Raw genomic sequence first — 17,869 nt, 5'->3', positions numbered from 1 at the left:
AACATGTGATTTTTATTTATTTTATTTAAACAATTACGCATATGATATAAATTTCACGAAGATCAAAATCCCTCCATGCAATTTTTCAAAGGTAAAACGTGTCTGACCAGAAGAACGTTCCGTTATGTGGACAGTAGGAAAATCTTTTCCTGAACTGTGAAAGGGCTATGTGTTTTTCCTCAAATAAATCCTGCCCCTTTTTCATTCGAGTGAAGTCGTCCACGAGTCAGCTCCACCTCTCCCTCCTGCTCCCCCTGTGCCCCGTCTTTCCCATCTCTCTCTCTCTCTCTCTCTCTTTCTCTCCCACCCGCACGACTGTCCAGCTGGCAATTCACTCCCATTACAGTCATTTATCACCGCTCATTAGGTGCCTTTCTTTGCTTCATACAAGTTTTCGCTCCTGAAACAGGTATCCCATTCTTTTCTGGATGCTTTTCGGGTTCTGTGCATAAATACAAACCGCTTGAAACTGTGCTAAGATTGTGTGGGAAGAAACCGACTAACTTGAGGTAAGGGAAAAATGAAAATGGTCTGCCTTTTTTATTCGTCTGTGAGTATTGCAAAGTTACAAAAGTTTACTCTTTTGTAAAAAGTGTCAAATAGGCTACAGTTGAAAAGCGTGTTTGATCATCGGAGAAAAAGCAGCTGGACGCCAAGTAGCCTACACTAGACTTTATATCTCAGTTTTGTCAATAAAAGATATCAATGCATTTTTAACAATATAGGCTATGCATACTTGTATATGTTTTAAAGAATACTGTAACGGAAGTTTATTTTCTCCTCATCCGCTTGTATTGCTTAAGAATGGACAGCAGTGTTCAACGGTCCTTTCTTTGCGCAGAGACGTTGTTTAAGACCTGAACTAGATTTGGGGTCACTGTAAATTAATATATAAACATTTGTATTTCGCCGTCACATGTTTAGGAACTTTATGTTAAGTAGTAAATTGGTCCACTTACTTACCCCTTTAATCTCCTCATACCATGGGATCCACATCTGGCTCGAGTCTCGCCGTTACCTCAGCACAATTGTTTATGTAAGCATTTCAACTTGATGTTTACAGATGACATGATTTAAAATCGTGTACTTAATGGTGTCAGTTTGATTTAAATATGATTATAGTTGAAATACCATTAGCCTATTATTTCATGTGCTTGGGAATCATGTGTTCCTGAGCTACCGAAAATCTGTTTTCAATTGCGCGCCAGTTTCTTTACTACCTTGTATAATTGGATCCATCCACGGTAAGAAAAGTCTTTTGTCTATTCAAATTTGACATGCTTTGACACGTTTTGCACATGTAACATTCTTGAAATTACTAATATGACTTGTTTTATGAAGATTGAATAGGCCTATGTGGATCAGCATTAGTACTTTATTACAAAATTGACAAAGGAAATATGAGACATGATGTAAAATAAAGGAAAATATCTCTTGTGAACAGAATAGTTCATTTGTATTTCATATCCAGTCAAGCTTTCATGTTGACAAATTATGCAAGTATGAACATTTTTGTGTGTGTATACCATACATAAATGCTAGCTATGAAATTCCCATTGCAAAACAAATGAGTGCCATTTTATTCCCAAAAATGTTTAGGCTACATTTTGATTTCCATCACCGTCATTTCCATTGTACGTAATTAAAGATGTGGTGGAAATAATACCATGGTGCAAATGTTCATAACTGAAATGAAAGAATTCCTGTGGGATACATTCCCCCAACTGTGTGACATTGATAATAGTCACACTTTATATTAGGTGGCCTTATATTAACAATAAAGACCTACAAGCCTGTTGTTCTGGAAAATTCCCACATTTACTTCTAATGAGTTTGATGTATGGTTATATTTGGGAGTAAAGGTATAGGGTTATATTAGGGGTTAGAGTTATTGGGGTAATGGTTGAGTTACAGTACAGTACAAATGCTAATTAAATGCAAGTACTTTTAATGTAATTACAATGCATCAACATGTAGCTACATAGTTGTATCAAATGGTATAGTTAAGGCCACCTAATATAAAGTGTGCCCAAATTAAGTAAAGCTAATTGAAAAGTGAGTTTTAAGAGTCTATTTTCTTAAAGTTCACTGGAACAAAAGTGGCTATATTTAAAGGAAATATTAGGGAATCACCCTTATATGAGAATCTGCATGTAAAGGACATAGAGTTAGTGAAGTTTTATATGGATTTAAGTTTGTGTTATGGCTTACTTGATATTCAAATGAAGGTAATGCAAAGATGCTGTCTAGTCCCAAAGCTGACAGTTGAAGGGCATGTGTTTGGGTAACGGGTCTGTACCCGCTCACAGCGCAGCGGTACTCAAGATTTACATTCCTTTGTGGGCTACAGGCTCCAGAGTGACTTGTCTGTCAAGCTGTTGTTACATTAGTGAAATCCCATAACTGCACTGGTGAGGGGCTGTTATATCATCATCACAATTTTCAGTCCAATGTTGTACTATATACAAAGGATTTAAACTATTCTGTCTACAAACACTATAAGATGAACCTCGTGTCATTCACACATGCAGTCAGTGGATGGCTCAGTTAAATGTTTTATTGCTTCCTTTAAAGTCAGTATACCAGCTGGTAATACTGGCTACTGAATCAAAGGAGAGTGCTGTATACTGCTGTATTATATTTTGGCGTGTTTTATTGCTAAATGTACAAATTCTGCTTTGAATCCAGAAAATTACATTCAAAGCTTGTTCAAGCCAGGTTTTTAATTCATGTACCTTTTTTGTAAACCCTGAAACAGCTTATGGTGTTCAAAATATCAAAATAGGTACTTGTACACGAAAGTATTGAGTATAAGTTTATGTTGACTAGAATGTGTGTGTGTCAAAAGCAGTAATTGTCAGTTTCCTACCCACTTTTTCTACAATACACCGGGTACCCCAGGGTGTGTTGGGAGTTCGGGAGACATGCTAAATCTTTGATCTGTGGGTGAATCTCAAGAAATCATTTCTAAGACACATTTTTGTTCCAAATAAGTTATTATAAATCATTATGATTTCATGCTGACTTAAATTTTCTTTAAGTAATATACGATTTTGCAGTGAAATGTGACCCAGACATAATCCCAGGTTTAATTAGCTTCATCCTATCTCATCGAATTTGCTGTAGAAGTGACCAGCATGCAATTTAAATTTAACAGTGAGCTGGAACATGTTCTGTGTGGGCAATTTTGTACTAATGATAGTGAACAAATCCAAACATAGTCGCACTCACACAACAGTAACTGTGTTTCCCCTCTTTGTTTTTATTCTCTGCTGTAGAGCCACACATGGAGCCGTGTCAGTGGTTGCTACACATTGTTGTCTTCTTACATAATGCTTGGATTCAATCATGCTTTGCCCAAACCCCACCGCCTGTACGCTCGAGCCCCACACCGACACCTCTGACGGCACAGGGGCCAGAGACTCTGAAGTTCCGTCTGTCTGGTTTCCCCAGGAAACACAATGAGGGGCGAATTGAGGTGTTTTACAAAGACGAGTGGGGGACCATCTGTGATGATGACTTCTCACTGGCCAATGCCCATGTCCTCTGTCGCCAGCTTGGCTTTGTGTCCGCCACGGGCTGGGCACACAGCGCCAAGTATGGGAAGGGCACAGGTAAATGTGCCTGCTCTCATTCGCACATTCACTCAGACCAGATATAAAGCGATATCTGCATGCCTGGTATGTGCTCAGAGAGTTTGTGTTTGTTTCAGGGAGGATTTGGCTTGACAATGTGCAGTGCAGTGGCAGTGAAAGGAGTGTGTCGGTGTGTAAGTCTCGTGGCTGGGGCAACAGTGACTGCACTCATGATGAGGACGCTGGAGTGATCTGTAAAGATGAGAGACTGCCGGGATACGTGGACTCCAACGTTATAGAGGTAAAGGACCCTACACCAGTGTTGGGGAAAGTTACTTTTTAAATCTTAGTGCTTCAACTTTAACTTATTTAAGTTAGTTGCAAAGGCAACATTTAAAATTTTTAGTTTAGTTGAAGTTTATCGTCTAATAGTTATATTTTATTTTATTTCAGCTTCATTTCAATTAACATTTTTGTATAATTTTTTTTTTTTTTTGCTATAGTTTTAGGTTTAGTTAACAATTATAACCCTGATCTAACATGCAGGAAGCACTCCAAGCACTGCTTTCTCACATGCTTCTTCACTCTGTTCTCTGTTTCTATTCTTTGCATTTTGCATCTCTCTCAGGTACAGGTAGATGAGAATAAAGTGGAGGAGGTCCGTTTGCGTCCTGTGTTTACCATGGCAACTAAACGGATGCCGGTCACAGAGGGAGTGGTGGAAGTCAAGAATAAGGACGGGTGGGCTCAGATCTGCGATAATGGTTGGACACCCAAAAATTCTCGAGTGGTTTGTGGCATGATGGGATTCCCCCACGAGAAGAAGGTCAACAAGAGCTTCTACAAGTGAGTGTTGATGACATGTTGAAGATAAGGTGGGAATTTTATCCATCAGGATTGTGATTGGCCATGGAAACATTGTTACAAAAAAAATAACCTACTAAAACCATTTTTACATAGATGAATATTTTAGACTTGTCTGATTTGAGCATTTGTGTATTCATATGTCTTGTGTGTGTGGCATCTCACTATACTGTGGCTGTTTTGCCAATGTGAGAGGAAATTATGTTTACTTTCTCAGTCATCCGTGAAATGCAGTTTCGCCTAGCAGCATACACACAGTTTAAACCACAGACAAACACCTGAAGAAGGAAACTATTGCGTAGATGCACGGCATTCATGCACACTAATTAGTAGAAAGCACACTGGGGTCTCATCCCCCAAATCCAGAGGAATGTTACAAGAATATTCCAGTTACAGAAATAAGCCCTTTGTAAAACACATAGGGATTTAGTTTCCAGACCTAGACTTAGACAAGACAACCAGTGAAGATTTTATAATGAGTAGAAGCTTAGAGGATGTCTGTGTGCCTCCACTGGACGCCTGTCTGCATTTATTTCCCATGTGTTGTTTTATAGACTACATGAAGGTTTCATTTCTGAACCTGTCTCCCTACGGCACGTACGCACCATTACCGACCTCACATTCCTGAATCAATGGCACACTGTGACTGATGAGGTTTCCATAACCTCAGGAAATCAGAATCCGAAAGAATGTCATAAGTTGACATCTTTAAAGCATGACAAAAGATTATTAAAACTTAATGATTTAGAATGTACTTTAAAGTAAAACTTTTAATTTGACCATTACAAAGTGCAATTTTTAAAAGTGCGTTAAGAAACAGTGAACGTATACTCTCTTTAAGTACACTTAAGTGGCCTTTTATTTCATTAATATTATATTATCTGCAAGTACTTTTTTTTTTAATTGTACACTTTGAAGCACACTACAAATGTACATTCAATACAAATAAGCAAACTTCTTTTTCACAATAGTATGACCATTTCTATCAAGTAAGTGTTATGGTGATGCAGATGCTACACAACCTTTCCTATCTCAAACAGCCTGAACTGGCCTGAAGTGGACAAAGAGAAAGAAAGATACAGTAGTCCGTGTGTATGTGTGCTTGACCCCATTTCCCTGTTTTCAACAGGCATCTCAGAAAGAGATCTGCTGAGCCAAAAGCTAAAGTTAAAGTAACAGCGGCCAGGTACAATCTGAGGGAAAGAAACCAGTAGTGTTCTTTCCCTAGAAGACTGAAGCACATATCGTGGCTTTAGTAGTGATCTTAAACGCAGCACTATTAGTGTTTGTCATCCTCTAACTAACTTCAGTCTAATGCGTGCTTTAGTCAATTATCCTATTTTGTGATTGAGTTGTGTTGATTTGCTCTCTCAGTAGGGTGTGTGTGTGTGTGTGTGTGTGTGTGTGTGTGTGTGTGTGTGTGTGTGTGTGTGTGTGTGTGTGTGTGTGTGTGTGTGTGTGTGTGTGTGTGTGTGTGTGTGTGTGTGAGTGAGTGAGTGAGTGTATCTGAGAGAGTGGTGGACGTAACATTTCCCCATGAAGAACTTATTACCATCTGTTAGTTTTACTCACATAGTTTTGAGATGAGGCTGTGCTTGTGTAAGAGTTAAAGCTTTTGAGGGAGATAACTTGAAACAGAATCCCATATAATAATACTAACACAAATCCCTTCTTCTGCTTACTGCACGTTCACCTCAGATATGTGCGCTTCTAACGTGCTTGTTTCAATGTGTATATAACAGGCATGGGAAAGTTAAATTTTTTTTATTGATATGGTATTTTGTAGTTCTCATTTTACAAAGTTTCTGTTTCTGTCACTTAACGTAATTATTATATACCAAATAACAAACACTGCATCTTGTTAAATCTAAAAAAATAAATGAGAAAAACTTAAATCTCATTGCCTTCTTTTCCATGCAGCTGGTATGCATATGTTTGCACATGCATGCTGGATGTTGCAGTGGACATTTTAGTGTTTCTGAATGCTTAATGGATGTTTGCATTACAGGCAGGGGCCCAAAGCTAAGGCTATCACTAAAACTAGCTCTAAGCCTAAACCGGGCAAATCAGCTGCAAATAAAAGGTAACCTTGGTAAAAAGGGGAAACATACAGTATAATGCCTTCGTGTCTCAGACCTTTCTAACCTTTTCTTTTGTTCTCTAAATCTAAATGTGTTGCCAGTCAGAAAGGCTGCATTACAGGTGATTCTGCAGACTAAACAAAACCTCTAACGAATTATAACGAATAATGGGTTAAAAGATAGAGAAGCCTTGTGGAATAAAAAAATATGTTGACATACACTGCCATTCTAAAGGTTTGGAGTCAAAGATATATTTCAGAAGTGAGACATTAAAGGGGCTATACGTAAGAATTTTCATGTGTTAATCACTTTTTATTGCCAATGTGTGAACAGCTTGTAACGAAACTTTAAAAAATGAGACCTTCCCTGACTTTCTAGGTTGTCTATGAAAGCCTGATGACTGAGACCTGACATTTTTATGTGAAGGACTCTGGATGTTTTTGCCAGGAAAATCAAAAGGATGTGACGTTTCTGCCTGCTCCCGAGAGCTTCTTCTTTTCAATGATACATGAAGCGAATGCTGCTTATACAACGTTCAGGATAATGCCGAAAGAGCCATTCTGTACTGTAATGTCAGTGTTTAATGCAAAGAAAAGGGATTAATTCAAACTATAATCTCACATAGCCAGATCTATATAGTATATAGTCTCAAATATAGGCCCAAACTATGATAACAGTGTCATTTTAATTACCTCATCTGTTGACATGATGCCGAGGCAGAGATGGTGCAAACATTGCTATGATCAGATATTTCTTAACTGCTTGCTGTTTTCTCACCATTGTCATTTTTGTTGTGTGTATTTTGTTATTGTTAACAGTATTTGGCTGCAAAGGTATTTCCAACTTCTTTTTACTTATAAGCAAAGAACAAAAAAGAACTTCGCCATAAGTTGGCATTAAATCACGTTCAATGTCTTGTACGTAATGTTACGCAGTTCACTTAACAGCCACCGGTGTCACTAATAACAAAGGTTTCTGAATTCTACATATAGCCCCTTTAAATTGATCAGAAATGCCATTAAAGACATTTATAAAGTTACAAAAGATTTGTATTTAAAATAAATGCTGTTCTTTTGAAATTTGAAACTGTTTTTAACATTGATAATAATAATAAATGTTTCTTGAGCTCCATACTCAGCATATTAGAATGATTTCAGAAGGATCATGTGACACTGAAGAATGGAGTAATGATGCTGAAAATTCAGCTTTGCCATCACAGGAAAAAAAAATGTTTTAAAATATATTCAAATAGAAAAGTTATTTTAAACTGTAATATTTCACAATATTACTGATTTTACTGCACTACTTTGATCAAATAAATGCAGCCTTGGTTAGCAGAAACTTCTTTCAAAAACAAAAAAATTGTACCGACCCCAAACCTTTGAATGGTAGTGTACATTATGCAATTTTGTTGTGCTGTTGTATGTCATTGTTGAGGACATGAATGAGAATGAGATGAGTTTATTAAATATACTGTCCAAAATTAATATAATGCAGCAAAAAAAGCATCTCCAATATTTCAATTGAAAAAATCTGAGAAAAAAATGTGTGACTACACAAGAATATTGCTGTAGCTGTTGAGTGTGTAAATAAAGTCTTAACCTGATTATGGACCTTAATCTGAAAAGGATGTGCATGTAAACATGGTAAGTGTGTCTTTCACTTCTCCTCTCTCAGGCTGTATGCTGAGCGGCAGAAGAATCGTTTCCTGGTTCATTCAGTGGCATGCTTAGGCACAGAAGTGCACTTGGCTGCATGTCCTCTAGAGTTTAACAATGGCAATGCCACAGAGTCGTGCCCTGGAGGAATGCCTGCTGTGGTCAGCTGTGTACCTGGTCCACTGTACGCTCAGAGCTCTGCCATGAGGAAGAAACTCAAGATGCAGGTAAAGTGTGTTCTTGTGTACGATACATGCAAAAGACTCACTTTTACATGTATTTCATTAGCGCTGTGGTGGTTACTATTCATTTTAAACTTTCTTCCTCTCTCTCTCATCAGTCTACTATACGCCTGAAGGGTGGAGCGAAACATGGTGAGGGCCGTGTCGAGGTGTTGAAGGGCAGTGAATGGGGGACGGTTTGTGATGATCGCTGGAACCTGGTCTCTGCCAGCGTCGTATGCAGAGAATTGGGCTTCGGCTCTGCCAAAGAAGCCCTCACAGGTGCCCGCATGGGACAAGGTAAGAATGCAAAGGAGTAACCAAATGTAATACAGAGGTTTTTTTGTCTGCAGCGATGGAATGCAAGGAATGCCTTATTACCTATTCAGTGACTTGGACTCTCATCTCTGAGGTCATCAGAGATAACAACCCATCACTGAATAATATAAATGCCCTCATTTATTAGCCTACTGCCTGGAATATTTCATTCTGATTGGTCAGTTGCTACAATCTGATAATGACCAGGAAACTATAACTGACCGTCATCCCTGGCAAACCAGTCCTTATATATAGCTATGCTAGTTTTATATCGTGTAACTAAAGCATTGATTTCTTGAATCTGCCCTGGATGTAACAGCTTAAAAGCGAATGGATTTGTGGACATCCATTTTGTCCAGCCTTTCATTTAGAGATGTATTTTGCATTGTAGCGACATTCATACATTTTTAATTGTGGCCTATGTGTTCTAATACTTTTTAGGGCCACTGTTTTGACATGGGTAAAGTTGCTTTTATATTTGTTTTAGCTGTCGGTATGAATTTGACATTTTACTATGCATTTGCTTCTGTGTTTTCTCTCAGGGTTGGGGCCTATCCACATGAATGAGGTGCAGTGCACAGGTCATGAGCGCTCTCTGTGGAGCTGCCGCTATAAAAACATCACTGCTGAGGACTGCAAACACACTGAAGATGCTTCAGTCCGCTGTAATGTCCCATATATGGCCTATGAGAAGACGGTCAGAGCAACACGCATATACTCATACTCAAAACCTTTCTTCTTTTAGTTGTGTATTTGTTATACCAAAATTAAATAATGTATTTATACGCATGGTTTACACGTGCAAAATAATTTTTACATGTGTTAATTTTATGGCATTTTAACACATTCGTAGATCATGTGTCTGTCATTCTGATGTTTTCAGAAACTGTATATTACACCCACTTGCATCTATTGCTTGTTTCTCAATTCAAGGAGAACACAGCAATGATCAAATGAATGAATGATGTTGTGCTTAATATTCAATTTGACTCAAAATGGATGACTGGAGTGTTGGGTATCATTGTCTGTTTCAAAAGACAATTACTGTAATTAATCATCTGTTGCGATTTACGATTATGATCTCAACAGATGCAACACACCTTAACCATTATGCACCTACTGCTAGAAAACCTCCTTTATGCATGCAGTGGTCACCGGGGATAGTTGTCACACTATATATATACTTATTATGTTGTTTCCCATAGCATGTCTTTATGAGTGAGTCACTGAATAATTCACTCAACTGATTTATCTTATATATATATATAGTCCAATTACACCAAAACAATTTTTTATGAATTATGTCTGTCAAATTAAAATTCAGATATCAGACATTCAGATAAAAACAAATTTTATATAAAAAAAAAAAAAGAAGCTGTTTGGAAACACATGATTATTTATTTTTTTAAGGTTAATACTTTCATTCAGCAAGCAGATTGATCAATACAATTGATCAAAAGTGACAGTAAAGACATTTCTAATGTTACAAAACATATCTACTTCATATAAATTCTGTCCTTTTGAACTTTTTATTCATCAGAGAATCCTTAAAAAAAAAGGTATCATGGTTTCCACAAAAATATTTAGCAGCACTATTTTAAACTTTGATAATAATAATAAATGTGTCTTGAGCAGCAAATCAGCATATTACAATGATGACAAGACTGGAGTAATGGCTGCTGAATTTTTATTTTAGCCAAAACTGAGTTTCAAAACAAACAAAGAAAAATACAACCTGAGAAATATTCACTAGAGTAAAAAGTGTGACAATTAGCCCCAGTCTCCCCTAAAATCTAATTGAACTCCCTCTTACCCCTTGTCCCTGGTTGTGCCCTGCTCAGGTGCGCATCTTAGGGGGCCGATCTCGCTATGAGGGCCGTGTGGAGGTGTTATATACTGAGGCCAACGGGACGTTGCGCTGGGGCCTGATCTGTGGAGAAGGCTGGGGCACTAAGGAGGCCATGGTTGTGTGCAGGCAGCTGGGCCTCGGGTACGCCAACCATGGTCTACAAGTAGGATGCTAACAGTAACAGCAACACACACTTGCATGCTAACAATGCCTTGAACTTCCTGCTACCATCGAAAAAAATCAGATGGTGCTGGCTTACACACTCACTCATACATGTTCAAAGCCTTGAACTTTGAAAACCACATGAAAACACAGAGTCAGTGCATGTTGTACAGAGACAGAAGGAAAAAACCCTGCTGAAAAGATCAGTCACCACAATTTGCTAATGAACAACTTGGTTATACTAGCTAGACCAGCACCAAACTAGTACTAACCAGCCATGCTGTTCTATACTAAGGCCTCCTTTATAAAGACATGCATAGAATGATCCTAAATGTGAATGAACAACAATTTCCAAAATGTTCCTATGAAGGATTTATGAAATAACACAGAGACCCAAACAATTATCATTAAAGGGGCAATAAGTGATTTCTGAGAAACACTGTTGAAAATGTAAATCAACACCTAAACAAAAAAAGTTATGTTTGCTGAAAAAAATATTGCGTTTGTACATAGCCCTGGCTGTCTAAATAGAAGACAAAAACAAAGTGGATCAAACCAATCCACGGAACACCAAAACACTCTTGTAGCCAATCAGCAATAGGGGGGCGTGTCCGCTCATGATGGGGGATTAGCAACTATTTGTAGAAAGATTGTAGAAAGAGAAATGTCTGAGAAATTACTTAATTAAAGCATATTGTGATTGTCTCAATTATCTCACAATTTAATTAACAATGTTGGGATTATTTTGATTACTGGTATATACGTGGTCAAACAATTTGTACGCTTACTCTTCAGTTGGCATATGCATACACATATTTATTTATTTTTTCACTTTTGAAGGGATGAAATCCTGGGAATTTCGGTTCAGATGAAATTCTGTGTTTTATAAATGAGGCTCTTGGTCTTCTCAGCAGGGACGTCTGTCTTGGTATGTGGGTTAGCATTGAATGGCAGGAGCCAGATTGGTGAGCGTGATAAGAAATGAGTGTGTTTGACGTTGCGTAGGTTGTGATTTCAGGTGCGTCTGTCGGGTGGGCGCTCACAATATGAAGGGCGAGTGGAGGTGCGGGTGGGGCAGCGTTGGGGCAGTGTATGCAGTGAGGGCTGGACCACCAAAGAGGCCATGGTGGCATGCAGGCAGCTAGGGCTGGGGTTCAGCATGCATGCTATTACAGTGAGTACATGACATACACACATGCTGACGCAGAAGCAGCTGTTTACCTTCACCAGGAATGTTGTTTTTAGGCAACATGAATGATTAGGAATAATGTTTCTTGTATTATTTTTATTTTATTTTTATTTTTCAGGGAAATGAGTTGAACACTTTTGTGACAACTGTATAGACTAGAACAGCCATTTACGGTTTGGATGCTTTGTCCTGTTTTTGTCTTGACCCACATGTCTGGGTCATATTTTACCCCAAATGAAAGAAATAGCCTAAGTGAAATAATATTTTAGGATCTAGATTTTTTGCATTGTGACATTTATTTTCATAACAACTGAGCACATTCCACAACCCAAGCCCCCTCCCCTCCACACCGCAAATTCTCATTACCGTAATGCAAAAAATAAATAAATAATATTTTTTAAGGATAATTTTTCTTTCTTTTTTTTCTTCTTTTTATTTTAGAGTGAAGGATGACCTAATCATGTTTTTCCCTGACATAAGGAAATTACAGAAATAATATTTTAAGGACCAAGATATTTTTTCCATTTTGACATTATTTCCATGACAGTTAAGCACATTTCCCCCAAAATTATCATTACCGTAATAAATAAATAAATAATCTTTTTGTAAAGTATAATTTCTTTTTCTTTCTTTCTTTTTAATTTGTTGGTCATGTTTACCCTAAAAGAAAGAAGTTATAGAAAATAAATTTTTATAACCAATTTGTGACATTTTTTATGACAATTAAGCACATTTCCCATAAATTCTAATTTGAAACTAGAAAAAATTAATTCTCATTACCATTATGCAAAAAAAAAAAAAACTAAAGTGACTTGGTCACGTTTTCGTGAAATTCACACAGTTGTAATTTTTTCTTGAGTATAAAAGGTACAGTATTCAACAGTACAATCTTCAAATAGTTATGAAAATGGTATTTGAAAATGGCATGTTTACCATGTAGGTCTGTTTTGGATTTTCATTCTCTTCATAGTAAACTACTTATCATTACTGTCTGTCTGTGTTTGTTTGTTTTGATGCGTGTTTGCTAAGGAAACATGGTATTGGGATAGCAGTAACGTGACAGATATGGTTATGAGCGGAGTGAAATGTACAGGAGATGAGATGTCTCTAAGCCAGTGCCAACACCACAGAACGGTCAACTGCCAGAAAACAACTGCACGATTCTCAGCAGGAGTTATCTGCTCAGAAAGTGAGTAATCACATGCACACACGGAAACAAAGTGACCCATTTAAAAGGTCCTCGAATTTGATTGGCTGAGCAGCTGATATTATTATAAGTAGTAGTATTTAGACCAAATGCACCAGGACTTTTTACTGATTTTAGCTCTTCACCGTCTTTGTTTGGTGTGGTATAGTAATTTTCAGTGACTCTTTCTGCAGGTTACATTGTTAAACCAGTAGTTGACTATCTTTATAAGTGAGTCATTGAATCATTTATTCAACTGGTTCATTCTACAACTCTGAATAATTCAGTGACTCTCTGCGTCCGAATATGCCTACTTCCCTACTATATAGTAGGGGGAAAAGAGTAGTATTTCCGAATTCATTGTATTCATAAAACAGTAGGCGAAAAGTACCCGGATGACCTACTACTGGCAAGATTCTATAGTGCGCATCTTATGGACAATTTACTATCCCATGAGGCCATGGGAGAGGATTTGTGAATAGCAATGAAGCAACACAACTAAAAAGTAACTTGTCAAATGTCAAAAGTACGTCCAGAGTTCATTCATTCTACATACATTCATACTATATAAAACATACTTTTATTAACAGCCTCCAAGTAGGTTCTTAATTAAATGTAGTACCTACTTAGTATGCGATTTTGCATAGTATGTCATATTGACTACAGTCACTGAATCATTTTCTCAACTGATTTGTTTAAAAACCCTGATTCATTATAGGATCGAAACACCACTACTGTGTGTTGCTCGGAAACACACAAAAATAGACTAAGTAATTGGCAATATTGTGTCTAAAATGTAGGTTACTCAGTATAGACTTATGGTTTATGGAACTGTTGTATAAAAGCAATGTCATTTTTAGAATCTAGTTTTAGAGTAGTACATTCAAGTCATTATATTTTTTATGGATGACTGGAATTCTCACCTCTGAGGCGGTCAGTCTGCTGCTGATGCTAGACCTAAAAGCTGTGGTCAGTCTTGTTTATCTTTCTCTGAGCACTAGGCTGTCATTAGTGAACCTCACATGGCAAAGACTTGACTTTAAATGACTTACACCTGTCTGGATTATGTATAAATGAGACAACATATCATTTTCTTAACTGTTGTACTTTGAGCAAAACTGTTTGTTCAGACATCAAAACCTCAGAAATCCAGTTCAGTTTCCAACATGCAGTGCCATAAAAATAGAAACAAAACTCTAAATCAAATTCCTGGACCAAAAATATATATTTTTTATAACTTTCGTTTTAAATTGCCTGCATGCCATTACAGAGTTTTCATGTTTTAGCTTGATCTTGATATGTACAAGTTTATTTCCCCAGCTGCATCAGATCTAGTGCTGAACTCACCATTAGTGCAGCAGTCGACGTATATAGAGGACCGGCCGTTACACATGCTGTACTGTGCGGCAGAGGAGGACTGTCTGTCCAAGAGCGCTGCTAAAGCTAACTGGCCTTACGGTCATCGCCGCCTGCTCCGCTTCTCCTCTCAGATACACAACATCGGACGAGCTGACTTCAGGCCCAAAGCTGGTCGTCACTCGTGGGTGTGGCACGCATGTCACGGGTAACCGTACTGTTAAAATGTATTTTTTCAATAGAGTAAAATTAATTGTTATTCATGTTGTGTTGAACATCTGGGTACACCTTTTGTGTTGCTGGTCAAACTGCCCCCCCATTGGTTTCCATGCAATTTGTATGAAAGATTGTTTCTGCCACAGAATAAAATAATAATAAGGGTAATTGCGACTTTTAATTTCATAATTCTGACTTTATAACTTGCAATTTCGAGTTTATAACTTACAATTAAGATTTCTTCCTCAGAATTGCAAGAAATAAACATGCAATTCTGACTTTTCTCTCGCAATTGCGAGGATATATCTATATTGTGAAATAAAAATTGCTATTACCTTTTCTATTTTTAATTCCGTGGCAGAATCAAGCTTCCATAAATTTGGCTAAATCAACACACACACACACACACACACAAAAAAACTAAGGATACATGGAAAAACAGAAAACCACTATTATTACAAGTCAGAGATTAAAAATATCACAAATGAGAAATTATAAACTCCTATTGTGTTCAAAAAAATTCTTCCTCCCTTTGTGTTTGGGGTATATTTTACCCACATATTTTTTATGTTCAAAATTAGCTGCAGACACAAAATGAAAAGATTTCCTTGATGTTTTAATTTTGTTATGTTTACTTGTGGTGACTATTTGCACACTGATGTGTAACAACTAAGTATAAATAGTATCTAACATTTGTACAAAGTGTAAATAGTATGTATCAATAGGCTATGTGTAATTGGTGTAAATAGCTTCTGCCTTTTTATGTCTGGTTCTCAAACCTTTGTGAGAGTAAAATGGGTTTATCACACTACTTTTAAGTGCTGCAACAGACTAGTAATTGCAAAGACTTTTTGTCAAATCAATTAGACGGAGAAACAGCTAATTTACTGTTTGACTTTGCATTTAATGTTTCACCAAAATGAATTGTTTATTAAGTGTTTCAAGCAGTTTAACAATCAAGTGTGGGTTAAATTGACCGACAACACAACATCCACTGCTTTTCTAGCTGGTTTCTTTTCAGTCAGTTCTGATGGGATATGGATATACAAGTTTATATATGTTTGATATGTGTGTATGTGGCTCCACAGGCATTATCACAGTATGGACATCTTCACACACTATGACCTGATGTCTGCCAATGGCACTAAAGTGGCAGAAGGACACAAAGCCAGCTTCTGCCTGGAGGACACTGATTGTGAAGAGGGTAAATCACACTCATCCAAAAACACCATTTACAGTCAGCTATGTTTATTTAGACACATTATCAGCGATTAAAAATCTGTGTTAATTCTAGGCGTTTCCAAGAGATATGAGTGTGCTAACTTTGGTGAGCAGGGCATCACAGTGGGGTGCTGGGATTTGTATCGCCATGACATTGATTGCCAGTGGATCGACATTACTGATGTCAAACCAGGAAATTATATCCTTCAGGTCAGAAAATGGGTGCAGATCATTGTCCCAATCCCCAAAACTCATCTTTTATTGATTCAAGAGTATCCAGACTTGTTTTTGCTTGCTTTTTCTCCTAGGTTGTCATAAATCCTAACTATGAGGTTGCGGAGAGTGATTTCACTAACAATGCCATGAAATGTAACTGCAAATATGACGGCCACAGGATCTGGGTCCATAATTGCCATATTGGTGAGAAACAAATACAAACAAAGCCTCAAAATTACTAGAAAATGTCAATGTTTGGAAGAGAATACTACTGTCGCTTACTACTTACTGAATTCTTTTCAATATATACTTTTAAAAGTATTCATGTCACATGACCTCATGTGATGCAATAACATCGTATGTAATTCAGAGAGTGTTGTCATATTATCATCTTGGAATTAAACTGTTATTTCGCATTTTGACAAACTTTTTTGGCTGTCTAATGAAATAATGATTCAAGAAAAAGATTGTGGTTGATATCAATTCCAGTTCAAGTGTGTACTCTGTTGTAACAAGATAGATTATGCACTGAAGATAGTAAGAGAATATGGTAGTATGCTATTCTGAATATTGTCAAAGTGTTCCCATTGAATGTCAAATTCTGAAAGATTTCTTTTTCCATGTCTTCATTTCAGGTGATGCTTTCAGTGAGGAGGCTGAGAAGAAGTTTGAGAAATACCCTGGACAACTTAACAACCAGATCTCGTAATCATATCACCAGATTGATCTAATTAGCATATTGAGACAATCTAACATTATAGGTTAATCCAGAGTAAAATATTTATTCATTCAAACCAGCCAAAAACTAATTATCGTCTCACATTTCAAGTTACAGAAACCTTAAAATCTACAGTATAATTGTATTGACATTACCAAAAACAGAACTCCAAAAGACACTCTGGGCCACTGAGTCTGGCTTAAGTAGTGTGAAGATTCAATGTAAATGAACATTTGCCTCAGGCGTGCAGTGGTACAGGTACAGCCTGCTCTGTGTTTACAGCGCAACCAGGTGCTTATTTTCTTAAAAGGTTTAAAAAGCCTTGTTGATACATCACAGCCAATGTGCTGCTGTCTCTGTGAGTTAAAAGTACTTGAATGTTTCGTATTCCAGATGAGCATTCGTGTTTAAAAGCTGTTGCAAAGTGTGAATGTATGTTATGCTTCAAAGCTCTGACTCAATGTAGGATCCTGTTTTACTTTCAAATGGTCTTTTATGTATGACTTGTTAAAGCTTCAGTGACGTTTTTTTTTACACACTATCCTGTTTATGCATTTATGTGTCCAGCTACAGTAAAATTTACATTTCATAGGCAACTTTTAAAGATGAAAAATAAAGTTTTTAAAGTTGTAATACAAATAATTTCAAGTTTCATGAGCCATTAAACATAAATGGTCAATAAATGATTAGTCATACCTTACTTTACAAACGTACGGAAGCTTGTAATTGTGACTAATCTCACAATTCTGACTTTTTTCTCATCATTCCATTCTGCGATTTACCTGTAGTGTGAAATGTGTTTTGACTGGAACTGACATCGGTGACGACGGTTGAGTAGAGTGAAAAGAACAGCATTGGACCTATTGCACACGTTTCCAGTGTTCTACTTCCAAAAGTTTTCTACATTTTCCTTAAAAACAAAATATACATATATATATATACAGTAGTCAACATTTGAAGTGGATCAAAAAAGTTCATTAAAGTTGTCCTAAGACAAGAAACAGGTATTGTTCAAAATGCATGAATAACTTCAATGAAA

General features: G+C 37.1%; 1 protein-coding gene across 3 annotated transcripts; it reads left to right on the top strand.

The window, feature by feature from the left end:
- Positions 1–291: 291 nt before the first annotated feature.
- loxl3b (lysyl oxidase-like 3b) lies at positions 292–17,798 on the top strand. Of its 3 annotated transcripts, XM_082153635.1 has the most exons (17): positions 292–509; positions 3,279–3,614; positions 3,713–3,876; positions 4,204–4,421; positions 5,569–5,625; positions 6,448–6,522; positions 8,198–8,405; positions 8,519–8,699; positions 9,260–9,414; positions 10,559–10,729; positions 11,747–11,902; positions 12,947–13,106; positions 14,424–14,667; positions 15,764–15,879; positions 15,970–16,106; positions 16,205–16,316; positions 16,748–17,798. In XM_082153635.1, exons 2-17 carry the CDS (start codon positions 3,287–3,289, stop codon positions 16,819–16,821), a joined length of 2,556 nt encoding a protein of 851 aa, XP_082009761.1. In that variant the 5' UTR covers positions 292–509; positions 3,279–3,286; the 3' UTR covers positions 16,822–17,798. The 3 variants fall into 3 exon arrangements, with proteins under 3 accessions (XP_082009761.1, XP_082009760.1, XP_082009759.1); XM_082153634.1 differs by lacking the exons at positions 5,569–5,625; positions 6,448–6,522; positions 10,559–10,729 and having other exon boundaries at positions 293–509; positions 16,748–17,789; XM_082153633.1 differs by lacking the exons at positions 5,569–5,625; positions 6,448–6,522; positions 11,747–11,902 and having other exon boundaries at positions 294–509; positions 16,748–17,780.
- Positions 17,799–17,869: the final 71 nt, after the last annotated feature.

The sequence above is a fragment of the Leuciscus leuciscus genome, assembly GCF_965113295.1.
Source record: "Leuciscus leuciscus genome assembly, chromosome: 22".
In the NCBI taxonomy this organism is placed as follows: Eukaryota; Metazoa; Chordata; class Actinopteri; order Cypriniformes; family Leuciscidae; genus Leuciscus; species Leuciscus leuciscus.
This window is presented reverse-complemented; position numbering and strand designations above follow the sequence as displayed.